This window comes from Ptychodera flava, chromosome 6, assembly GCF_041260155.1.
Source record: "Ptychodera flava strain L36383 chromosome 6, AS_Pfla_20210202, whole genome shotgun sequence".
Classification (NCBI taxonomy): Eukaryota; Metazoa; Hemichordata; class Enteropneusta; family Ptychoderidae; genus Ptychodera; species Ptychodera flava.
The window spans coordinates 24,390,924-24,418,084 of NC_091933.1; the positions used below are offsets into that span (position 1 = coordinate 24,390,924).

The 27,161-nt window shown below is 38.7% G+C and overlaps 1 protein-coding gene across 3 annotated transcripts in view; it reads left to right on the forward strand.

Annotated features, from left to right (window-relative positions):
* LOC139135269 (Y+L amino acid transporter 2-like) overlaps positions 1 to 27,161 on the forward strand; it is a 69,630-nt gene that overhangs the window by 10,720 nt on the left and 31,749 nt on the right. Inside the window, exons 1-10 of one of the 3 annotated variants that reach the window (XM_070702573.1) lie at positions 5,098 to 5,858; positions 17,591 to 17,716; positions 18,205 to 18,298; positions 20,219 to 20,263; positions 20,998 to 21,121; positions 21,890 to 21,993; positions 22,577 to 22,673; positions 23,411 to 23,560; positions 24,061 to 24,238; positions 24,394 to 26,607. In XM_070702573.1, coding sequence (XP_070558674.1) covers positions 5,318 to 5,858; positions 17,591 to 17,716; positions 18,205 to 18,298; positions 20,219 to 20,263; positions 20,998 to 21,121; positions 21,890 to 21,993; positions 22,577 to 22,673; positions 23,411 to 23,560; positions 24,061 to 24,238; positions 24,394 to 24,458 — 1,524 coding nt within the window. In that variant the 5' untranslated portion in view covers positions 5,098 to 5,317 and the 3' untranslated portion in view covers positions 24,459 to 26,607. Of the gene's footprint in view, positions 1 to 5,095; positions 5,859 to 17,590; positions 17,717 to 18,204; positions 18,299 to 20,218; positions 20,264 to 20,997; positions 21,122 to 21,889; positions 21,994 to 22,576; positions 22,674 to 23,410; positions 23,561 to 24,060; positions 24,239 to 24,393; positions 26,608 to 27,161 lie in introns of those variants that run through there. The other 2 variants (XM_070702574.1, XM_070702572.1) reach the window with 2 other exon arrangements.

Genomic DNA, 27,161 nt, shown 5'->3' on the forward strand with positions numbered 1-27,161 from the left:
CGTTTGATGCAAAATGATGTCTTGATCATAACACTTTAAAAAAACTGGCAAATGAGCATATTTTGCAGGTTCCTTTGTAAAGAGAGAAATCTTTCCATTTCATTTCCTAACCTAGAAAGCTGACAAAGCGTTTTGAATACATTTTAAATATAGTGTAAAACATAGCGTAAACCATGTTTTTGCATGTAGGCGCCTAATAGTATTTACAGTCAAAAGTACTTAGTAAATTTCACCATCGTAGACGATCAGTTTTCTTAGTAACCTTCCAGCCTATTTATAAATGAGACCTTTCGTGTTCATGTTATATTCCTTTCCTTCGATCTGGTCGGACATCTTACCGATGAACCAAAAGCAGACTGTGGGCAATCAGAAAAGCAAAAGGCCTTAGTCACTGCTTCCAACCGTTCTTGATATCTTATCGTCTCCAGCCATCATCCTGTGGTGCTTACCTGCAGAGATTCAGATAAGGCCTCTGTCATTGCTTTCAACAATCCATATTGTCTTCAGACATCGTCATGTGGTCCTCACGTGATGTCCATCGCCTGTGCGCTTGCAATCGTTTGCTCATCTTATCAACTATCCGGTGAAAATCATCCTCCGGTGTCTATCCGTCCGACGTACGGGTTACATAATGCGTGACTGACACCTGTCGCTATCTCTACTTCCGTTCAGATCATCATCATCATCATCATCATCATCATCATCATCATCATCATCATCATCATCACCACCACCACCACCACCACCACAAGCACAAGCACAACCAACAACCACCACAAGCATCAACTTCGTGGGACTGTACTAAATTATTAATCTTTTTCACTATGACCTGTGCATTTGCTAGAAGACTGCTTCTTTTCAAATTCACGTCGAATCAGATAAATTGGTTTCTTGCAGTCAATTTAATAAAGGAAGCAATTTTTCTGTGCTTTGCTCTCATGGAATTTCGATTCAAATAATCATTTCTTCATTTTGTTCTTTCTCACACGGTGACGTTAAAATTGACCGAAGAACTGGTTTTCCTGGTTTTTTGTTTACTTTTTATTTTTTTTACTATTTGTTGATTGTAATGCTGAGTGGCATATTCATTTGAGATTTTTCAGTTCTTTTACTATTTTTATTATCTGCGGCATGTTCCAGTCATTTGCTACACATGTGTATCAGACATGTGGCGATTTTGAAAAGGTACAGCTGGCCGAGATACTTCACTGATCAGAGAAAGGCGGAGTAGAGACATTAAAATACAAACCTATTGATATTGCAGACATGGAGATCTTTATGTGGCTGCAGTTTCTTTACTTTTTTTGAAAAAGATAAATTTATTTATTTCACAAGATTGCAAATAAAACAAATCTACATAACAGCTGCAGTTTCTCGGTATCGTTAATAGGAGATAACGCCGCCATGCGCAGCTTTGTTAGGCTTGGAAAAACCAGCACGTCGAAATATAAAAACAAAAGTCACCCCTCTTTTCGGCCGCTTCGGGCAATCGCCCTGCTGACCAATCAGAGCGTTATGCTGATCCTCGTGGTTTATTTTACGAGTACATCGTTCACAGAATCGTATGACAGGAGGTTATCATTACACGACACTATCTGTGACGTGATAAGAGAGACATTACATGGTCTGTTGTAGCTGATTATGGAAGTTGCCACTGCAACAAAACCCATTAGTTTTAGTAAGTTAATATCAAGACAGTTGTCGAGAATACTGTGGCGACGAGAAGAAGAAAAGATGACGCGCTATGCAATTTACTGTAGTTCATTGTCTTCGAGAGGATCATTCTGTCTGACGACACATTAATTTTCAGTGTTCCATTCTCGCCAAAGGTGACCCTGCAAGTACAAAAATTGATCAATTGTATAAAGGATAGATAACCGGTGCCCTCATTAGTTCAACTTTAATACGCCATTGTTTACTGCTACCCTTACATCGATTGTTCATCTCTGAAGCAATTGCCTTTCGGCCTTTGAACCCTTGCGGTTGATCCTAGACCGGATTTGTTATTGCGCTCTCTGGCTTCAATTAATTAGGCGTATCGCACACAAGAGGACTTCTGGCCAGATCCCGGGGGCCAGATGCCTCTCGTGACCTAGGCATGTTCATCAATTCAAAGTGACATCATAGTTTACGTAATTACCTCGTGTACATTGTCTTCTGTTTAGTGTTTAATTATGGCTTGTCGAACTATAATTCATTTATTGTGTGGGCGACAATGTCCAACGCCATAGCCCTGACAGGTGTTATCGACTGTACATGCATATCACGGAAACATAACGTTCACCAAATCTTATGGTTAGGATTCCTTTCGGATTTATTCGGTTATCGAAGAAATTACCTATGTTCGACTTTCCAGAATAGGTTTGCAAGTTAAGTTCTAACAAGTTTTTTGTCAGATTGCTTTAGGTCCATACAGGCGACCTCGTTTGTAGTGATAGAATGAATTGTGTCGACTTCTTGCATCGGTGGTAAAACAAACCCATCAATCTGCCAACCAATCAATTACTTAGCCAAATACATACATTTAAATACATAAAATAAAAATAAATAAATAAAAATAAATAAATAAATAAATAATAAATACATTGTAAATAAATACATTTGAGGGCTGTGGCGTCACCGCCTTACACCTCAGAAATGTCAGCAAAAAACCTGAGTTCACGTTGTTCATTTTAAGGCGTTATTTGCATTTGCGGGATTTGTTCTCATAAGATTTCAGAATTTTAATAGCAATGTAATATCTACTAAAATGACTTTTCATGTTTAAGTTGTTTCAGTAGCCTTCGCAGTACCTCTTTGTCTGCTGTTAACCTAGTACATTCAAAATTGGTCATATTCCACAAAAAAATCGTCTTTTTCATTTTCCTGTACTGTTTGACCGCAGCTACCTGTAAGATATTAAGTGCGTCAATTACATCCATGTATCAACTTTGTATATGAAAATGTTATTCTGATTCTCTGACTTTGTTCAGCGAACATCAAAACAAAACCGAATTCTGTCATAAATCGCGACTGCCAATTTTACATACCTTATGCAATAATGAGCCATGGAGAGCGTCCGCAGTAAGTGGTTTTTGCTCGGCCCATGAATTCCCCATGTCAGTCATATTGACAAATGGAACTTCAAGGGCTTTAGGTCTTCCAAATTGAGGGCGCATGACATAGCATGAGTGACGCTAGAGGGATGAGTTGGTAGGACATACTGTCATCACTAGGCGTGTTGATTGTAGAACTCTCATGTTGATACACGCATATATGTCTCATTCATCTCCACTCAGTACTATTATTGGCACCGGAGAAGAGGTGACACCGCCATTCGAAAGGTCATGTCCATTTCACACTACATATTCACGTCAGTATAACTTGGCCATCACCGCTCGAACTCTCGATATGTCGACAAAATATGAGAGTTGTAAACGGCGATTATTGTCATATTTATCGTCGAGTAATTAATGCCTTCACAAATGTACAACGCGAGCTGTGCTAAAGTTAGTGCTAACTGAAGAACGTCGTGACCTTTGATGTTGCATCATCCAAGTCTATCCTACTTTTCCAAAAGCACATTACCTCTTACATGTAGCTTGCAGCAACTACACAGAAAAATAAAATCCCGCACGATTTCACCGGAACGGATGATTTTTCAGTCGCACAGCGACGCAGAGATGCATTGAAAACACTAATTTGTTAGAATATCGCCTGAAGTCGTTGTCGTGACTCAAAACAAACCTTGTGTAAAATAAACAGGGCTTTGCTACTCCTAGTAGCACCGCCTGGTTAGGGACAAGGGAACTTCGATCAATGACTCATGCCAAGTTTAATACCTGGTCACTGGGTCGATGACTACTGGAGTAAATATTTACAACGACTGTTTAAAATATGCCCATGTATCACCCATGCATACGGATGAACCGTTAAATCTGGAGACACGCTGGCCAAAAACTCCAAAAAGAAATTGTTTTTCCGTGTTTAGATTGTATCCATAGCCTTGACCCATCATAGTAGCTTTGTGTTCAGGGGTGGGCATGCACATGGTACGTTCAAAAAATCTTGATTATTTTTTTTTGCCTGTCAATATCAGAAACAAAGAAAGGTTTATATTTTATTCGCACAAGATTCAATTTTCGTATTACAGTATATTTATCTGTTCAAATTGGTAATGTAATTTTTTATGTGGTTTATCTTTTTCTATGTCAACTTTATACCCATCATGATAATAGATGTTATTTATCTATGGCAAATAAACAGTACATGTTTACATTGACGGTTGGGTACACGGGTCAGCGATTGCACCAGCCAGATGATGGTTACTCTCATAAATTATTCATGAACTGAATGCAACCAAGATTTTGCACGTGGTGACTCAAGCCAACAGTTCGATTCAGTTTGTTTTAGACACGTCTATTGTATGGCTGATTTATCCATTGCCTGGGCACTTAAAATGAGAGATTAATATCATCTCAATGCTCCAGCGTTTGAAGAACATTTGATTGACCCCATGTAGAATTCGGTGAAATATTGCATGATGAAATCACCAAAACGCTCTTGATAAGAATTCATGTCACTCAAAATAAATCGACACGTCCAGTGCATAGTCTAACGGAATTAGATCACATCAAGCTATCAATATTTATACATACTTCATTCACCAAGCACACAGTCGACCCCGACTTGTACGGACAAGCTATCCCTCAGCCATGCGGCCAGGGAGTGCTGAGCATGAGTGTGAATATGTGTTCGAAGTACAAATTAAAGATGCATGTAGGTCTCAATGCTGATATTGAGGTTCTAAAATTTATGTCATTTATGAAATACACTCCCTCGCTAAAGGCAAGCTCTTCCCCATTCAGTTCTTTTTTGTAAAGACCTTTCCCTCAGTCTTATTTATTAAAACAGGGCCATTATAGGTCCAATCATAACAATCATTACACAGGTTAATGTTGTATAGTATTCATTGCATTTTGTAATCAACAATTTCAACGGTCAAACCAACACACATTCATGAGGAAGTCACACGCAACAGTGTGTCGATCAATCAATAACACCAGTTAAATATTAAATTATCAAAGAGACAATTCTATTTAATATTTGTCTCTTTTTTGGCATGTGTTCATAAGTCCTCTGCAGTCACAACGGTACACACGCGATAGCCTTTGCTCGCCAGAACCACCGGTGCCGTCTACCGACGACAGCTATATCTATCGGTATTTAGTAAAAGTATTGAATGGGAGCCTGCTAATATTGGTCGATAAACTCAGGCATTCTTAGAGAAGACATTCAGTTCAGTCATCACAACTTTTAGCCGGTAAAAACACTAACTATGACCGACAATCCGGCAATGACGATGGAGTCCGACTATGAGATCCGATACAGACAAAACCAGGAAGATTGCGTCGCAAATCATATCGATGACAGTATCGCAAAACCCTCAGACCAGACCAGTGGAGAGGGAGTCGCGATGAAGAAGAGCATTAACTTAGTGACTGCTATTTCTGTCATCGTCGGATCAATTATTGGTTCGGGGATCTTCATCTCGCCTAAAGGTGTTTTAGAGTACAGTGGATCCGTCGGTACGGCTCTTATAGTATGGGCACTGTGCGGTTTGGCTGCATTTCTTGGCGGGCTTTGTTATGCAGAGTTGGGATGCGCCATAACAAAATCCGGAGGCGAGTACACCTACTTGAACGTGGCCTTCGGGCCTTTCCTTGCCTTCCTGATGCTCTGGATCAACTTTCTCATCGTGGCACCGGGCAACGTAGCTATTATATCACAGACCTTTGCGATATATGTCATAGTTCCGTTCTACGGAGATTGTTTACCGCCGGACTGGGCCGTAATTCTCATCTCAGAAGCGTGTATCAGTAAGTACATGTACAATATTGTCAGTAAAAAAGTTACAAAAGTTACTTTGCTGTCGGCGTGATTGCATCATCATCGGTCATGTCAGGTCGTAACTAAGAACAAGTACCCAAAGATCAACTACTGTGAAAAGTTTCCTGACCTCGGAAAACTCACAGGCCGTTCAAAACGGGCGGGGATATTTATCCCCCGAATTTCATACTTTTCCCCACGACATGTTCATATCAATACGGTAAACGCACAGTTATCGATATGAACGTGTATATTATGGAAGCACGTGACATTGTTTCCCGCAAAGTCACGTGTTCACAGACGTATTGCCTACTGTCCGCAGCAACAGACTCATTGTATCTGAAATCTCAGATTTATTTCATTTCTACCGACTTTTTTCGTTCCATAATTACGGGAAAGGAAGAAGCGTATGGACGAAAAATATTTGGGCTTTAAAAAGGCTCATGAAAGAATTTTACACACAGGATTTTATGAAACTTCAACAACGCGCGAAATGCTAAAACATTCAAATCGTGTAAATCGCCTCCAATTTACACATAATTGCCAATGCTTGCTTATTTCGTTTAGACGATGCCGACCCCGGCCACGCGGATTCTGTGATTGTTTTTGTTATTATCATATTATTATCAATATCTTTTATACAGGCGTATTATATATCCATACGATGATGATATTTTGTCATCAGAGATAGAGATCGCTTCAGCAACATACAGTGTAAGGAAGCTGATCGCGAAAGATGTAACCCAAACCGTGACAAAACTAAAAGTTTCATAAAATACTTGATCTGTTGGTTAAATTAAGACGAATTTGTTCGCTGTTACTTGTTCAATTGAAATAAAATAAACAGTCGCAATCGTTCATTATGGGTAGTTTTACGTCTTCTTAGAGAAAGCACCATAGACAGACGAGTGGAGAACCACTGTCTAATGAATCCACAAAGTAACCAGCTTCAAGCTTTCGTCGTTTACAATGGTCTGGGCCCCATTTATCATCACTCTCCTTGTGTTTTCGCCAAAATTGCATCCCTCCCTTTTAAATCATCGTTTCTTTCAGATTAGGAGATCTCTTCTAGCTCAGTTTGTTTCCACGCAGTTTCCAGTAACTTCAATAGAGGTTTTACAGTTGTACGTATAACTCATGAGAAGTCAGCGTGTAACAGTTGTTGATATTTGTCAGTGCATTCTGTACTCTTGGAATGGGACGAGTTTATGAAAATTGTGTCCATGGTGATTAGCGACATGTTCACTAGTATTGAAGTATTACGAGGAGAATATTTGCAAGAGTTGATTCGTTTACGTGTGTTTATTTACATCGAAACACGGAATCGCAGCCTCTGTGGGGACTGTGCGCGCAGCGTGTAAGGCGTTCCAACAAATCCTTAAACCAACCAGGTCAACATTTTAACACAATGTGAGTCCCCTTTCTTACATATAAACTAACCTTTAAAGTACAACCTATTTACATGTAATACTTATCAAGTGAACTCCCTAGCACACGTCGTCTAACGTGGCATGATGTCAAATATCTTTCACGATGTCGCATTTTACACTCAGCAAACATATTTTCCGAAACTATCCTTTGTGAATCTAGGTCAAAATGGTCGACACGAAAACAAGAAGGGGAATCGTGTACATAATGTCAAAATGATATCACGACTTCAAAATTACCGTTTCGTCAGGTATTTGAAAACGCCAAGGCCCTGAAAGTCAAAACAACGTTGCCTTTCCGTGTCAGTCACTGCATGCATGGATATTCGGTTCACGTGACTCCCGAATATATATCAATACATACACACACATGCCTCTCTGTGCATAGTTCATCTTCTCAATTTTAGAACTACATATATGATAAGATGATTGTTCTAATCAGCGGTCGATCATGCTTCACTTTTTTAGGTCAGATAGTACGGCACATTTTGGATTCTGACGCTGTTTCTGATATTTTATAACCAAACTATCTGTGCATTAAGATCTCTGTCGCGCAACAACACGCAAGTTTTATATGTTTGAAGACGAGGGTCCGAAAGTGTTCACATATCGACCAAAGCGTTGCTTGGTTAAGTGACAGTGTGAAGTGTGACCAGCTAGCTTGCAGATAAGGTTCAATTCAAAAGCGATGTCCCCGACAAACTCCGCATGGGTTTGTTTAGTCTTTGGTACTGATTGACAGACTGTAGTTACCAATTTAACCGTGACCACGAGATGACCCATAATATACAGTTCTATACATAATGTTGCCTTTAGACAACCATTCAAAATTTGTGCCACCCAAAATATACAAATCGCGCATTTCAGCGATAAGTTTTATCATCCATATGTAAAGGAGAGTCAGTGCATTCCTATGCGATGTTAAAACACGATTAGTTACACACCCCGTAATACTGTCCATTAAACTACATGCATGCATCGTTCCATATTTCCATGACAACTAAAATTGCACTTTCTTTTTTAAACAAGCAAGCAAAGATGCCTTATTGCTTGCCGAAAAGTTGGCCTTTGCCCAAGTAAAGGCACGTATATCGCAGCAAGGAGGTAGGGAGGGGCTTTCCTACCTCCATGATCGAAGTAAAGCAAATGTGCTACAATGCCGCCTGGCTTTACAAGGGGGCTTTGATTTCATTGTGGAAGAAAGGCCGGCTTTTTCAGCATTTTTCAAACGCACTTTAAGGTAAAGGGCGACGAATTCGGACGCGCACACGCTTTAGAACGTTTCTGCGCAGATTTAACTCCAGCCTGTCGCAAATGGGTTACTTCGTAGCGCATGTATTTAACATCACCTGTCATTGTTGAAATTGCGCTTTACCTAATTTTTTGATCCAGTCTCTTAGAATACATGTGACCTATAACCTTGTCATATTTTGACCCCCTAGGAAGCTGGTTTTTATTCAATATGAGCGAAAAATTAACATTTCTCTCCCATTTACATGGCGCATATTACCCATTCACCTGGAGATATTGTAAAAAATAGCGTGGTGACACCCTTTTATTAAAAGTGTAAACTAAATGGTATTATGTCAGGATTTTATTCGCCAAGTTTGGTCAAAATGACACCATTCAAAGCGACAGGAAGAAAGTTGGAAAATTATGTAGTGATATAATTCGATATCGTCATTTTGTAATCGATACTTATGTAAAAATTTCTTTACAAACATCATGAAAACTATACATTCGATAGATATGGATCTTAAGTCTTGGAATTTATTAAAATTAACTCATTTGCTAAGCTTTTTATAATTGCTTTCTTTAGTTTAGCCTAAGTGAATTATATCATTTTTATTTATTTCTAACGACGCCATTTTAACGTCCGTTTCCATGGAACGAGCGTGGTGACCCCCATTTTTTATTTTATTTTTGCACTTGCACAACTCCCAAGAATATTTGTGCAAAGTTTCAAGAAAATGACACCACAACTTAGTAGACGGACTACTACCTTATGAGCTCCTAACGAGGTATTTGGTCAGGGCGATAAGCCCCCGCGCCAGTGATCGGCAGAACAAATTAATGAAGGGGATTAGGGAGGGCAATTAATAACAGATATAGACTGTTTTCTTTGAAATGCTATACATATAGATAGCTATGGTAAAGTAATAGGCACACTAGACACAGGTAAGGCTTGCATAATGAAAAATAGTTTATTACAAGACATTTATTGATCATATTCATAACTTCTAGACGAATATTGCTCGCGAGACCCTGTGTTTAATCATAACATGTGTGACCTCCACATCATGAACATTTTATCAACGAGCCCTCGACGATAATACATGAGTATACCATCCAGACGACGATGTTCCGATCTTGACTAAAACTAAGACTTTCCAGGATTGAATAGAAAATTCTAACCTTTCACAGATATCATCTGCGTGAACTTGGGCGACTTTTGCAAAGACAATAATTAATTTCCGTTTATCAACGTCAAACGAAGCGACAAAGGTTAATTAATAAGCAATTATATAGAAAAGTACAGTTCCAATATATACATTATCTGGGTCCAATACATGGGCTACATGGGCAACCTGCCCTGACGGGTTTAGTAATTGTGTTGGAATATTGCCTGCAGGAGTTTTTCACGTGAGCTTAGGGGCTTAAAAATATTTTTCGAGTGTATTATTTTGATCGTTAAGGTCACTTGTGTGTACGTAGAAGCGTTGCTTGTGAAGATAAGTTTCAATGATGGTTTGATCTGTATACTAAACATGTGATTTAAAAAAAAAATAGAAATACTACTATCAATCATCGGTTGTGCTTTACATTAAATGACGATTTATGATACAAAGTCGATTTACCAACATGACTTAAGCTAGCACACGCCTAGAAATTGGACATGATTTAAAATGTTTTGCTCCAACACAGGACACTTGAAACTCTCCAAATCATATCACTCATCGATCAAAGTATCACCGTGCAAATATTTGGCACCACAGAATCAAAATGCCCAATATTTACCGATATTCTTAGTTCAAAGTGGCCGATATCTGTGTTGGGGAAAATGACATTTTCGAGTTTTACAAAAGTAAAAACGGCGAAAACTTCGTGTAATTCATAAATTTCAACATGATGTCATGCAAGCAACATACCAGCAAAATATATTGCAAAACTTAGAGGGTCCCATAACTGAAAGATGTTTTTTCCGCAAATTTAGTTCTCCCCTGTAAGCCACAATACTAGCTTTTACGTTTTAAATTTTACACCGTGACATTTTTACCACACTTCCAGCTGACTGTTTCGATGTAGTAACAGAATGGACATAGCATAGGAAGTAAATGTTTCATTAATGGAAAAAAGAAGGAAGTTCACTGGATTATTATCTCTTTACTGGTAGCGATTAGCATCAGGTAATTAGAGTCTATAGCTTCCAAGTGCTTCTCCACCACGCACATGGCCTTGGTTAGTCTGGACACAAGGGAAATTGCTTGTCTCCAAGAAGATAAATCGCGGCACTGTAAGTACGCCACTTGGGTTGTGCTGATAACTGTCCATGGTAAAGGTATCACCACCTGGATATAAGTTTTGACAGCTACCTGATTGCATCAGATCGCGCCAGAATATTGATTTCGATTGGATTTGATTACATCAGAAATGTTACAAAATTATCGCCAACTTTATCGATTAAGGTACAATGCGCCTTGGGGACATATATACGGACTCTCATTTTCTTCCAAATACTCAAAATTTTATTTTTTCCAAGTAGATGGCGGCCATTTTGAATTTAAATATCCAAGGTAATTTGTTTCTCTAGTACCAAACTTGGCACGGTGACCCATGAATTGTTATTCTTGAGTTGGTAAGAGTATGGCTGAAAGTTTCACGGAGGAATGTTTTTGCAAAATTTTAGGCATTTTTGAATGACTTTCGAGTCGCATACTGCCTTAAGAAACCCCATCAGTGTTCATGAACTACAGCACGGGGACGGGAGGGCAGTTAAAACAATTCTTCGCAAACTTTGTCCTGTGAAGATCTAATGGATAAATCTCTAGCGGTGTTCACTCCTTAAATCAGGACTTTGGATCGATCATTTCCATGATGATGACTTCTCAATCAGAGCGGGGGATGCAGAAGGCAAAAACTAGCCCGTTGACCGAAAATAAAGGGGACATGTTACTTTCTTCGTAATAGTTCCATTATATTATTTGTAACACTTGATATTTCCCCATTATCTTTGTACTGTTTGTAAATTGCAGTGTCTTCGTTTTGCCCTAAAAATCTCACCAAAGGGACCGGGTTTCAACTTGTCAATACAAGCTATCTGACTGTAATGGCCTGTGTAAATGACTAATTGTAGATAACTGAATTTCAGTCCTGGCTGGAATTAGTCCGTAAACGCATTTTTAATTCTTGATTGTGTTCACAAGGCTCAACGTACTTTGAACAGAAAAATTAGTAAACGTTTTTGATTCATGGAACAAAGACGATGAAAATACTTTCAAAGCTGCTATCGTCCTTTTAAGATGTGTAATCTTAGCAGTATGGATCGCGATGCAGTGGTGTAGCCGTGTGGGAACGTAAAACCATCGCCAACCGTAAATTAGGGCCATGTTTTGGTAACGGGTCCACAGAGAAGAAAACATAGCATAATGTTGATGAAATTTTAATGACCGCAAAAAGTTTGTCATTGGAGTGACCCACCATCTTAGAACATCAGATCGTAAAACAAATACATTACTTTGTTTTGCGTTCTATTCCACTTGTCACTTCGTTTGATTTAAATTGACAATTGCGAAATTGACTTCACAACGCATGCGTATATGCATACCTAACACAAGTATACATCATGGTAGACTTTGGTATTTGTTTTGCGTTCTACAGCGTAGTTATTAGTCCCCACGGACACCGTCCGGGGGGACTTATAGGTTTGGTCGTGTCCGTGCGTGTGTGCGTGCGTGCGTGCGTCCGTCCGTCCGTCCGTCCGTGCGTCCGTCCGTCCGTTCACGCAGATATCTCAGAGATGCCCGAAGCGATTTCATTCAAACTTGGTACAAGGATTACTTCATATGTCATACAGATGCACGTCGATTTGTTTTGTGATACGATCCAATATGGCTGCCAGGCGGCCATTTTATTACGATTTTTTCATGTACAGAGCCATAATGTTTCAACTGATTTTATTCAAAGTTGGTAGGTCAAGGACATTGACCAATGTCATAGATATGCACGTCAATTCTTTTTGTGATACGATCCAATATGGCCGCCATGCGGCCATTTTGTTACGATTTTTTCATGTACAGAGCCATAACTCAGGCATATCTCAACCGATTGTATTCAAACTTGGTACAAGGACATTGACCTATGTCATACATATGCACATCAATTTGTTTTGTGATACGATCCAATATGGCCGCCAGACGGACATTTTATTACGATTTTCATGTCCAGAGCCATAACTCAGGCATGTTTCTACAGATTTTATTCAAAGTTGGTACAAGGACATTGACCAATGTCATAGCTATGCACATCAATTTTTTTAATATGGCCGCCGTGCGGTCATTTTGTTACGATTTTTTCATGTACAGAGCCATAACTCAGGCATATCTCAACCAATTTTATTCAAAGTTGGTACAAGGACATCAACCTATGTCATACACATGTACATTGACTTGTTTTGTGATACGATCCAATATGGCCGCCGTGTGGCCATTTTATTACGTTTTTTCATGTCCAGAACCATAACTCAGACATGTATCAAGCAAATTTATTCAAAGTTGGTACAAGGAGATTGACCAATGTCATACATATGTATGTTAATTTGTTTTGTGATACGATCCAATATGGCTGCTGTGCGGCCATTTTGTTATGATTTTTTCATGTACAAAGCCATAACTCAGGCATATTTCAACCAATTTTTATCAAAGTTGTACAAGGACATTGACCTACCGTAGTCATACATATGCACATTGATTTGTTTTGTGATTCGATCCAATATGGCCACCATGTGGCCATTTCATTACGATTTCTTCATCTCCTGAACTACAACTCAGACATGTATCAAGCGAATTTATTCAAAAGTATTTTTATCACAGACCTAATGAAGAGGACTCTATCCTCTCTGAGGACCTGTAATCAAAGCACCCATTGACAAGTGGGGACTGTGTCATCAACGATGACTTGTTTAATTAATTGAAGACTATTTGTCTTCGTTTCTTCAAGTCAGCAGTCAAACCAGACCAGGTGGACAAGATTTAATAAATTGACGTATGAAGTTGTTTTTGTAATCCAATATACATAGTATACCAAACCTTAATTGTGTTTACGTTTTGGCAGCTCATTTAGCTAAAGACGAAAATTTATATAATTAAACTCATTATTGATATATAGTTCAGAACAGGTGTTTCTCTTTTATTGTTTTGTTGACATCTTAATTCTGACATTATTAGGCGTACAAGAAATATTTTTAATTACTTATCTAAGGGAAAAAATAAGTGTATGGTCTTAAATCTTCATTCTTTAGAACGGGTGCACGCGGTCAACCAATTTGTCTCGTTGTATTGATTATTCATGATTAACTCCAGTACTGTGAGGTCATGTTGTTTTGCTGTTGTCGCATCCGAGTCCAATATTATTTTATGGTAGAATGCGCCTCGGGGACAGATATTCGGACTCTCAAACTTTTACATGGTCTTTTTGGTCTACCACTTTAATGGAGGCGCATTTTAAAGCTCATGGGGCGATGGGAGCTTTCACCGGTTCACTTTTTTTGTGAAAATGAAAAAAAGATTTTTCCCTGTAAGATTTAAAAAAGGGGGTGGCCGCCATCTTGAATTTCAAGCGTCAATATTGTATTGGGTAATTTTTATCTCTAGTACCAAATTTGGCACAGTGATCGCCGATTTTTAGTCTTGAATTTAATGGTTTTTAAGAAAACTTTGAGCGAAAGTGCGTTCTACTCTACGGGATAGTGGAGAAACAGAACACGCGCTTGGCAAATGAAGCTTATTGTGTGGCCCCTAACCCCCTCCAAAGACAGAAGTTTGGCCACCGAACATGATAAAATAAATTGCTGAAATATCTTGAAAATAAAACTCCTGGCAGGTTTTTAAATTTAAAAAAAAAGCAACATTGTAATTATTTATACAAAATCGGAATTTTGACATGTACACACTTGCCATGGCGTAACCATGGAATTTAGCAACTGTATAGTCGGTGCGAAACTGCTTACTCGATTCGAAGTAGATCTGAACCCCCTACCAAATGGGGCCCCTTTTCAAGACTTACAGAGGCCTTCGCCGTGTACCTACATAGCTGAGCATGTGCACCAGCAACCGTAAGTGCGCCCTTACCCAGATTGCGACGAGTTTCGTCTGTCGTGCGCCACGGCCCGTAGACATGGCATCTCGTTTTGTACAAAAGTAATTTATGAAAGTTGTCAGTTTTTAAAATAAGTTTGCCAGATTTACATCTGGTTCTTCCGAAACAAACATCCGCTCTTCCGTTGTGCTGATGCAATCATTGCTTGCTTTGACGCGATCGTCACGTGACTGAACTCGGTTGCTCCAACGACGAGAAAAGCGTTTGCACACAGGTATTCTGTAGCGTTGCGGAGCTCTAGGTACCACGTGTTTTCGAATGTGTGTTGTTTTCATCCAAAAGAATGACTTACACACATGCAAAGATTTGTGTCTGAGTTCAAAAAAATTGAGTTACTAGTAAGAAAGATGAAGAGAGAATAAAGTATACCAAAGCGAGGCAATCCGCAAGCTGTGACACAACAGGAGTCTAAAAACACAAAATCAGACTAGTATCAGAAAAGAAATGCTTATGTTACAGGTTACAGTACTTGTTATTGGGCACAGAGTTTCTTTGTTACGTAGTTTTCACGGAAACAACACTTAACACTGCTGGTGGACAGAATTGTCCCCGAGGTTATCGTTCGCCCAGTTAAAGCGATGAAATTCGTTTCTTCGCTTCGATAAAGTGTGTATGTGCGATGTATGATAGTGAGCATGCGTGCGTGAGTGCTTCACGAACTCTACAACGTGTTGAAAGGTCTCAGTCGAGAAAAATGTAACAACTTAGCCGGCTATTGAACCACTCTTTTTTGGAGAGTGGAGATTTAGCCGACTGGTTCTGTCTCAGGCCTCTCAGCTAGGCGACTGATGCCGTATGTTGTGGGTTCGAATCCGATTGAAAACTATCCGTACTTTCAATCAACGCAAAATCGCTGAATTAAAATTCTCAACCTTCAGGTTTCGAAGTGCGACAAAGCTACGATGAATTCTAGTTCACCGTTGTTGATTGAATGCTAACAATGTAAATTTAGGTTGGACCCTAGTGATATCAAAAGTTTACTATAAGTTAAAAGTTAGTGGACTGCCTTTTTGGCGACTGATTTCAGGAACCATTCTGGTAAAATGCCTTTTCCTGCATGGTTTCTGTCACTTCTATTGTACAGAAGAGGTGGAAGTCCTACATACTACTGTGACAAATAAAAACACACCAGGTAACCTATGACCCATCTGTTCGATAGTTCAGATATTTCCACCAGGCTTTATTAAAATCCCATGTTTTAATAGACTATCTCTGTTTTACATGTAATTAGGCAAACTAATCAACTTTTTCTACAGCTATTTTGTTGTTGATGAGATCCCCTCAGTGTATCGCTTTGGGGATATGTAATATCATCAAAAACATGGGATTGATCAAAACGGACTCTGTCATCATCATACATCATACATGATGTTAAAGTTGCGATTGTTTTGATGACAGGATGCAGCTAAGATAATAAGTGATCATAAATAAAGTCTTATCGTGCTCGACACTGTCGAGATTAAATATTTCATGTTCCTGGCATATTAGTTGGTGTCATGCCAAGACACGTAATGAAGTTAAAGGCTCATCATACAGCCAAACAATAAACACAATCTGATACGTTATGTTGATTGACATGATATCCCCCGGCATTGATCAATCTTAATAAAAATTGGCATGGTGTCAAATTTCATCGACATAATTAACAGATGTATTTTGCAACTGTTAACCGCTGGTCATATCACCACAGATATAATTAAAAAATCCAACAAAACACCAGTTAAAAACAAAGTCATGGAAAGGCACTTACCAACGATAATTCATGACTGCATATTTTTCTCGATTGTCCAAGAAACCCGGAGCAACTTCATTTAACCGATAATTCTCACAAGACAACACCGCTTCTTCCAAATTTGCACGTTCCAACACGTTCATTTTGGTGGCATTACACAGTTTTACAACCGATAGTGTGCTCCGATAAGATGAAGTGTAGTTGGGACTTATTTTCCAGGCTTCCATCTGTGGTGATTTGCAAATGCCAGCTAAGTGAAATCACCGATAATCTGCACACAGTACCTACTGCAGCAATTCTTTATTTTGCAGGAATCGGGTGTTAATTTTGCGATATTTTTTTTATCTTGGTCATGAATCGTGACAAATTAATGCAATCTAGTTGACACAATCAACCATACAATAAATCCATTATAGCCCGACAATTACCGGTATCTATCTCTTCACAAACGTACCAGTCACGAAAAAAAAGCTGGTAAAATTCCAACCTTGGGCGACATCGCGCATCTTCCAGAGCAGTAAAATTCAAAAAGTTTTTTTTTTAAAACACACACACGATACGAAATTGTGTTTTACTGATAAAAATCGAATATTGCATCAGAAAATTTGGTGATGGTCGCTCTATGGTACCATGACCTATCATGCCTGATATCAATAGTGGTACTGTCATAATTGGTGGTCCACTAATACGTGTATTTTTACATCGTAATAATACTATTCTAACTTGAAAACAGTGACATAGCAAAGTCATATCAGAACAAAAAATGTTAACTCTGTGCACAATCTGTAGAATTGCGAGCCTATGTCAAAGATTGTCGCACAAGAACGGTGTTTATATTATTATAAGTCACAGCAATTGTCCTGAATATGACACAAAATATTAGTTTTGTATGGGCATAATAGCAGCGAACAAATGGACAAGTCAAAACCAGGCTTTCTGTCAGTAAGCTGGTGCCCCTCACTTAGAAAATTACATTTCAACGTGCAGACGGTAGCTAACCTAAAAAATCTAGGTATAATTACTGACACCTTGCATCGACCCGAAGTTCGTTACAGCGCCATTTCTGCCGTTTTCATAGATTTACTGCAACAAAGTAGGACTTTCGCATGTCTCTTGTCCTTTTACAGAAGTGAAAATGATTAGCAGTCGTCTATTTGTTTGATTCCAAATTTTGTCTTTGTTTTTGCAGTTCTCATATACTTCTACAACTGTGCTACAGTAGTTGGTGCTGCATGGGTGCAAGTGGTGTGTACTATCGCCAAAGTGCTTGGTTTACTAATCATTATTATCGCTGGTATAGTCTTACTTATCCAAGGTGAGTGTAGTCATTGTCTCCACCACTACCACCCCATCATAACCACCATCACTTTGTTCGTGTGACAAATAGCTTCAGATGATACCAATGCCATAGATTCTTTTTACCTTTCTCAAATACGTTTGGTCTCCGTCAACGTATTTGGATATTTTCAAAATCACTTTTCAAACCCTGTGAAATCAGAATTATATGGACTGATTTAATCCGAAATGAAGTGAAATAAATAAATAAATAAATGAATAAATAAATAAATAAATAACCACAATTTCAGACCTGATTCACTTTCTTGACTTTTTTATCTTCAGACTCGCCCATGCACAGTTTGATCCCGAAGTTATCTCTATTCGTGTCAGAATTGCGGTTGTTTATCGCTTGTCATTTCGTTGCCTCAGTCAACCTTTTTTGAATTGTGAATGTCCATAAGTCGAAATTTCCAACACAAGTACACACGAAAATTCCGTCCCGATAAATTTGATATTTTCACACAGGTAACACGGAATACTTAACCTTCGACGGTCCTGGCACAAGCGTTTCACGGATCTCACTTGCTTTCTACAACGGTCTCTTCGCCTATGCTGGATGGTAAGAGCAAACACTGTATAATGAGGTTGTACTGCAAAATTCATCAGACAGAATATTATTTACGGAAGTAATGAAAAAAAAAAACGTTCTCGGAAAAATCGCCTTTTTCATCTACGCTTAAATTTTTCAATCGCATCAAAATCAAACCGTCTTATCGAACGCAATGGGAATATTGTATTTGTAATCTATGTACCGCGTGTGTGTGTGATTTTTGGGGTGGGGCTGCGTTTGTCAAACTCGAATACGAGCTCTGTGCATGAATAACGGTGAAATCTTCAATTTCACATCCATGGCCAGAAGTCGGGATTTTTTCATTTTAGACATTTTTACATTTTAGTAGTGCATGTTTGACATTTTAGATCGGAACTAACGTGACCAAAAAAGCCAAACTTGCAAACCTATCGTGTATCGTGCAGACCCAACATATCCGTTTCTAAAATGTCTAACGTGTATGTTAAGTCGGAACTAACGTGCCTAAAATGCCAAACGTGCAAACCTATCGTGTATCGTGCAGACCTAAGTCTAACATGTATAGCATTTTAGGGCGTACAAATAAGTCCTATTCTATCATGCCAATCGTGCAAACCTATCGTGTATTGTGCACGCCAAACATGGATGCACCTATAATGTGTATTTATCATGACTACGACTGTGGTACCATTCGACTTATACAAGTTAGACATTTTAGACACGTTAGGTCCGTACACGTTGGTTCAGCACGTTACACGATAAGTTTGCACTATTGGCATGATAGATTTTGACTGGTGGACAACCTAAAATGACATACACGTTAGACATTTTATACACGTTAGCTCCGTAAATCTTAGGTCGGCACGTTATACGATATGTCTCAAGATTCACCTGATGGCCTACAAACACGGTAAGGTCTAACTCTATCATGCCAATCGTGCAAACCTATCTTGTATCGTGCAGACCTAACGTGTACGGACCTAACGTGTCTAAAATGTCTAACGTGTATGTCATTTTAGGCTCTCAACATGCATATGAGTCAAAATCTATCATGGCAATCGTGCAAACCTATCGTGTAACGTGCCGACCTAACGTGTACGCACCTAACGTGTCTAAAATGTCTAAAGTCCATGTCATTTTAGGTTCTCCACATGAGTCAAAATCTATCATGCCAATCGTGCAAACCTATCGTGTAACGTGCCGACCTAACGTGTACGCACCTGACGTGTCTAAAATGTCTAACGTGCATGTCATTTTAGGTTCTCAACATGAGTCAAAATCTATCATGCCAATCGTGCAAACCTATCTTGTATCGTGCCGACCTAACGTGTACGGACCTAACGTGTCTAAAATGTCTAACGTGCATGTCATTTTAGGTTCTGCACATGAGTCAAAATCTATCATGCCAATCGTGCAAACCTATCGTGTATCGTGCAAACCTAACGTGTACGGACCTAACGTGTCTAAAATGTCTAACGTGCATGTCATTTTAGGTTCTGCACATGAGTCAAAATCTATCATGCCAATCGTGCAAACCTATCGTGTATCGTGCAAACCTAACGTGTACGGACCTAACGTGTCTAAAATGTCTAACGTGTATATCATGACTGTACCATTCAACTTATCTGGAGACCCTAAAATGACATACACGTTAGACATTTTAGACACGTTAGATCCGTACTCGTTAGGTATGCACGATACACGATAGGTTTGCATGATTGCCATGATAGATTTTGACTGGTGGAAAACCTAAAATGACATACACGTTAGACATTTAGCTGTTTTTCCATTCGTGATTTTGTAATCCCCGTTTACTTCCCGATCCATTTTTTATCCGCTCAGATAGGTCAGGTCACAAGTGTACCTCAGCTCGCCTTCCTTCCCCTCCCCTGTTTGATTTCAGTCTGTCATTACTAATATCAGAAAAATGAATTATTTTGTTATTTTCAGGTCCTGTCTGAACGCTATCACGGAAGAAATGACAAATCCGAGAAGGTGAATTGTTTAGATTTGTGTTCGAATTTTAGCGATTGTATTTCCAAACCTTTCTTATCGTAGGCGATTGTGGAGATGACCACGATACGAATGGTCTTTGCATGGCTCTACTAAATTATCGAACTAAAACGAGTCAAGTGCACGCTCTTTGCCGATTCAGTAGTATCAGGACAGGAACTGTGCTTGAAGGCTGTAATGGTTTTCAATGAGGAAGTGTTTTGAATATTATTTGGAATATATTCGTCCAGTCAGTCAGCGACTACTCATCTACTCTGAATGGATGATGCAATTCTTGTTTTCGTATTTGCAATAGTACGTAAGGTCAAGTGATGTTGTGAAGTTTTCACGTATAAAGTGGATGTGCTTGGCCCGGATTTGTAAAACAAATAAAACGCCCTGTTCCGTTATGAAGAGACCGGCAAGTTGATGTATAACTACTATCTTTGAAAAAAATATTTCCCGAAGTGTTTGTATAGGGGTAAACAGTCCGGGGCTACGGACCTTACACATTGCTCGTACACAGCTGTAATTTGGTATGCGTAAAGTGATAGTTGAGTTGACCAGAAGACACATCGCCGAACAAAGTATTTATTCACAGTTTTATAACAAAATGTTTACCTCACAATTTTTAAAGCTGATAAAGATTCAGGAATTGAAACCCATTCGGCCAGGTTGTACAAAGGGTGTTCAGGACGATGCTTCTTGATGACCACGGTTCCTTCTAAACATTTCAGAGATTTTCCGATTTCCTTGTCCGGTTCCATGATAACCATCACAGTCATCTACGTTCTCACTAACATCGCCTACTTCGCCGCCATGTCCCCTCAAGAAATGTTGGCGTCGCCTGCCGTGGCTGTGGTAAGTTTTGCAACCATGACAATTACAAGTAAAGACTAACAAAGTTTCGGTGTAGAGTCGACAGCACCTCAGCACGAAATAGGTCTACAGTAAAAAAACCTGACCGTAATGTTGGTATTCCAAAGTATTGCGAAAGGCTGATGATGTGTTTGGACAACTTCGGAAAATTTCATCATCATTACCAATCTCTTCCAATTAATTCTGTTTTTGAATTGGCCATCGTGAGCCTACTTTGAGGTTAAGGTAGTACGTGCCTCGAAAGTGAAAGACTTAAAAGTTTGCTCAACTTTCCTCAAGGAAATTTCCAATCATACTCTAACTCAAGAATAAGTATCTAATCGGAGTCAATTTGCAAATTTGGTACTTGAGAAACAAATTAGTTAATATTTACTGATGCATGAAATTCAAAATGGCTGTCATTCCTGTGTTAACTCTATAGGGAAAATGAGATTATCAGAAAACAAAGACTGTGAAAACATCGCCTATTCCAAGCTCTTCAAAATGACCCCCATCGGCAAGGAATTTAAATTTGTTAGGGTCCTGATATCTTTTCCCGAGGCTCATTCATAGCCATGCCCGTACATGCACGTAAAAACACACACGTCTGTGGAGCGCGTAGGATTTGGAGAAAACGAGCGTCTGTGGGCCAATTCTAAAGTTTCCTTTTCACTGGACGTATATCGATCAAACATGTTCAATTTTTGTGTATAGAAAGAAATGACAAACTTAACATCGAAAGTCAACTAAATTCCGAACGTTTCTTTACAGACTTTCGGTGACAAAGTGCTCGGGAATTGGGCTTGGCTAATGCCCGTGGCAGTGGCACTGTCCACGTTTGGAGCCGCAAATGGTCAGGCTCTTGCCCTCTCGAGGTGAGAATATGTTTCTTTCTATCTCTTATCGCCAATAAGCTGACCACCTCCGACAATACTGCTCCAACAATACTGATAACACTGTCAAAGGCTGTAGTCTTACCTTACAACATTACCCTGTTAGACCATACGATTTGTCATGAACGTGGAATGCATAATTATTGTGTTCTATGAACACGGAACTGGACAGAAATTGGCTTCATAGGGTACAGTGGGGACAATAACCTCCTTGCAAGGACTCCAGTACACCGCACAGTACCATAACTTTACCTTGATATGTAACCATACTCACATAACTCATAGGTATGCATTCTCCCCCAACACCTTTAGCCCTTAGTGCTGTAATTTTTCCCAATCTAAATTTTAGTGCACCATTTTACCAATTTTTATGAATTTTTCTTCTATTTTTGTGATAATTTTGGACCAAATGGACATCACATCTTATCGATATACAGTTTCTCATTAAAGTTTGGCAAAAATCTGGAAAAAATTGACTGAAGTACATTTTATAAAGGTGGCAAAAATTTTGGCGCTCAAAGGGTTAACAACATATATAGATAAGTTTATCACTTTAAATCTACAGGCTTACTTTTGTCGGAGCACGAGATGGGTTTTTCCCCGACTTTTTAGGTATGGTCCATGTCAAGTTCTTAACACCGCTGCCAGCATTACTCACAATGGTTAGTTTAATTCATTTCTGATTTACAGCTCAATAAGCTCGTATGTGCTCGGCGTCTTCATTTATGCCACAATATTTAGGGTTAGTTCGATTTAGGTCCAGATTATATTATAATTATAGACAATTTTCGATGGAACTTTACATAGGGATGAACATGTTCTTGGAACCACCTTCTCGTTGCCTATGGATAAGATTTTACCTTTCTCTGAGTGAAGGAATTATGACTACGGTGGCTTAATGAGGCCACAGGTGTAACTTTTTATTTCATACCTGTATTTTTTTTATTTCATACCTGTAATTTTTTTTTATTTCATACCTGTAATTTTTTTTCATGCCTGTAATTTTTTTCATACCTGTAATTTTTTTTCATGCCTGTAATTTTTTTCATACTTGTATTTTTTTCACACCTGTAATTTTTATTACATGCGTGTAATTTTTTTTCATGCCTGTAATTTTTTTTTCATGCCTGTAATATTTTTGTTTTAGTTTTGTGACCGGTAGGTTTAAAGGTCACAAAACTAAAAAAACATTACAGGCATGAAAAAAAATTACATGCATGAAATAAAAATTACAGGTATGAAAAAAAAATACAGGCATGAAATAAAAATTACAGGTATGAAAAAAAATACAGGTATGAAATCAAAAATTACACCTGTGGCCTCATTAAACCACCGTATGTTTCAGTGGGAGCATAGCTCTCTCAATTTCTTAACGTATGTCACATATTTAAAAATTCAGGGCATCCTTACTGCACTTTATGGATTGTACCCGGATGTTGGTACCCTGATCAACTACACTAGTTTTACGTATTGGCTATTTGTGGCCTTGGTAACCACCGGACTGATCGTGATGCGCTGGACACAAAAAGACTTAGAGCGCCCGTTTAAGGTACGTGACATGCGCAGAAAACGTTTCTGCTGTAAATGCCATTGGCCCAAGTCACCGGAGAGGGAACTCCAAAGAACAAAATGGCCAAGTCACCAGTACAGCTCATGTAATGACATGCTATTTCCGAAATTACTGAAGTCAGATCTTGTATGTTCGCTGAGTGTACTGGATTAAAGAACGCTGCCTGCAATAGACTGTTAAATTTATGGTTTTCCAGAATATCTTCTTTGAAATTCTATATTGTCATCGTTTTACGTCACCAGTGGCTTGCATTTCCATACATTCAGAAGAAGTTTGCTTTGCAGAATAAACATATACCGTAGACTTAACTTGCTTTACATGTAACTGTGTACACAATTGACAGCCGAACCTCTGAGCAGGTTTTGAATCCGATGGACAAGTCCAATTATAATTTTACGCACTTCGTGTATGAGAAAAAAATCACCTTGTTACCTATTTGTCTTCCCTTTACTTCATAAATTTGCATTTTTTTTTCTCAGTGTCCACTGTGGATAGCAATAATCTTTGCCATCTTCTGTTATTTCATCGTAATCGTTTCGATCTTCGCCGCCACCATCGAAGCCGTCATAGGTACCATTATAATCCTGACCGGCATACCTGTCTACTTCTATGCCGTAAAGTGGACTCCCAAACCCCCTAGGCTGGCGAAAGCGCTAGGTATGTATCACTTTTCAGGGATTTGTGTTATATTTCTGACATTTGTTCTGTCATTGGCTTTTGATAAATATCTGGCTTTTGATAAACTGTTTTTGCTTTGGAAATGTCAAACCTTCAAAGTTTTGAATGCTTTCTCACTGTCTATCTCTATGCAGATGCGTGTCTCCATTTCTGCCAGAAGTTGACGCTAGTGGTAATGCAAGAAAAGGACACGTTCTAGCCCAACAATCGTGGAACACTCTTTGAAATTGAATGGGTTTGTCTTCCGTCTGCCCATACCTGTCTTCAAATTATTACCCGGGAAAGATATCAATACGATTGGAACAACAAATTAGTACTCGTCTGATTTATCGGCCATTAACAACAACATCAACATCAACAACAACAACAACCAGACCACTGCGAGCGCTGTGCATGTAACACCATGAGGTTCTTTCAGTAGCCAAGACGCATTCATCAGTGTATATGTCCTATCGATAACAAGACCTGCGTCATCGAAACGTGCCTAATTCGGAAAATTATAACTTGTGTAGTTCGTGTTCTACAATGCTTAGAAATTATTATTGTACATTGATTCCACTGTTTTACATATATCGGCAGACGGGCAAAGCACACTCAGGGCATCTATGCTTCACACGCAAATGAAGATGAGGCAGATAATAGCGTGCCACGGTGACTTTATAAACAGCGAACCGTAAGCGAAATAACTCTGTATTTTGACATGGTGAGACGAAAACATGTTCCTCTGGCATCTAAATAGTAGTTGCAAAGCTACGTTTACGCCAGTCTTTCTGTTTGTTTCCTTAGTAAACTATTGTCGATTATCAGCGAATATAGCTTCTTTAGCAGGCACGGTGAGATAGATGCCACTAATACTTATTTTCAGAAGACATAAACCCTGAGGCGAAGACAAACGGCTGTAGAAATGTCTTTACAAATAACGTTCAATTGTGGAGAGGTTATACCACTTAAGGTTTGGGACATTGGACCCAAACTTTTGTTTTGGTTTCCCCTTTTCAAACCTGATAATTTTATTTCACTCCTAGAAGTTGCCAAAAACAAGCAAACGTTCCACGGCAAAACACCTTCTGCTTAAATATTGATGTGTAATGTGTTCATAGGTACCATCAGAGTCATGATGAAAAAATTGGTTATTATATAAAAATGATATCATCCCTTCCCTTCTCACTGAATTCATCCTCAATTCCACTACAAAGGCATTGTTTTTGCTATTTATCTATTTCAACATACAACTTATCTAGATCTTTAATGACAAGAACCGAGTCGTAATTTAATTTATTTCGTACTCATTCTTCCGTAGTTTTTTGGCAAAAAGATTTTGCCAATAAAGAATATGCTCGCCAAGAAAGCCAAAGAAATAAGCAATTTCCCGCTTTAGTTGATGTTTGGTCAGTATTTTGTGCAGTTTTCAAAAAACTTTATTTTGAAATTTTTGACACCTTCCAGTGGAAGATCATTCTCTAAGGCCATGTAAAGAAAATTCTTTGTTTGCCGTCCTTGGATTTTGAAAAACCTACCAGCCAGCCGCAAAAAAAACCAAACAAACAAACACAGAAAAAAAACCAATCTAGATCAATCGCATAAACTTTGACTTTCCATTGGTCAAAAGTATAAAAGCTCAACTATTACATTTACAATGCAGTGTTCCTTGTGCTCTACAATAAGCACGTTGAAAGCCATGCTTGGAAACACAAGTTGTACTTTTATTACTAGTACAACAAACATACTTTAAACTAGGTGACCGTGAGTCTGAACAAAAATTCCATAAACAATGGCAGTAAACACCATACTGTGTGATAGTAATTGACTGGTTGTGTTACGAAGATAGTTTGTCTCTGGCGTAGGTTTATGCACAAGGTGGTCATAGGCACAGCAAAATTATGAATTAAAATAACAAGATCTCAATTATGAATACAAAGCATATTAGCGACAATGCCAAAAAGATGCTAATTACGTATTACAAGGATGTTTACGAAGTTGAGACGAAAAAAATGTTAGTCATATTTAGAATCATGAAGGTAGTCAACACTTGATGAAGGAACATGAGAATTTCCCGTGATGGGTTTGCAACGTGTCACAGTGACATTTGAATATTAATTGTGACATGTAAATTTAAGATCAAGACTTGTATTGATGTTAACGATTGGACGTATAATTTTATCTTTAATTCATATTTATCGTATGATCAAAGCCAAGCCTTAAAGAGCACGTTTAAAATCAACAGACAGCCCAGGAGGACAGAACGACCAAAGAGAAGTACAAGGCATTTAGACAGAGATACGTATCTTTGGCGATGACACCTGTCAAGCTTGTCTACCAAGAAATAAAGTATCTTTAGAACCAACGAACTCTGAACATCTAGTGTTGTCATTTGAAGATTCCCATGTACCTCTCAACAAGCCAAGGTGAGCCCACTAAAAGCAGGCCAAGACGATATGGCGAGATAAACAACACGAGAAAAACGAATAGTAATAGTTGTTTTGACAACCTGTACACAAAGAATTTCAAAATGTTGGGTAGAACGAAAAGGTGTTCTTTCAAAACCTGAAAAGTTTCAAATATTAAACTGCAAAAGATACTGAGTATAACAAAGTATGTAGTTGTCACTCAGAAACCAAATACTAAACATCTTGGTAAAAGTTGAAACTAATGTCTCTTTCACACAAATACAATTATTGTAGTTAGAAGAGTGGGTAGCTGAACAAATCATAAAAGCCTTGAGTGCAATCCTCCTTTTTAAGTGTCCCAAGTGTCAAATAATACATGTCCCGAGCACAGTTCCTGCTCCATTAGCTGTAACTTTTGGCTATTTATTCTGAATTCTGTGTATCGACTAGTTTTTTAGCCTACTTCCAATAGCGCTGATCGCGATGTCAGATTTGTTATTAAATAGCTTCACACC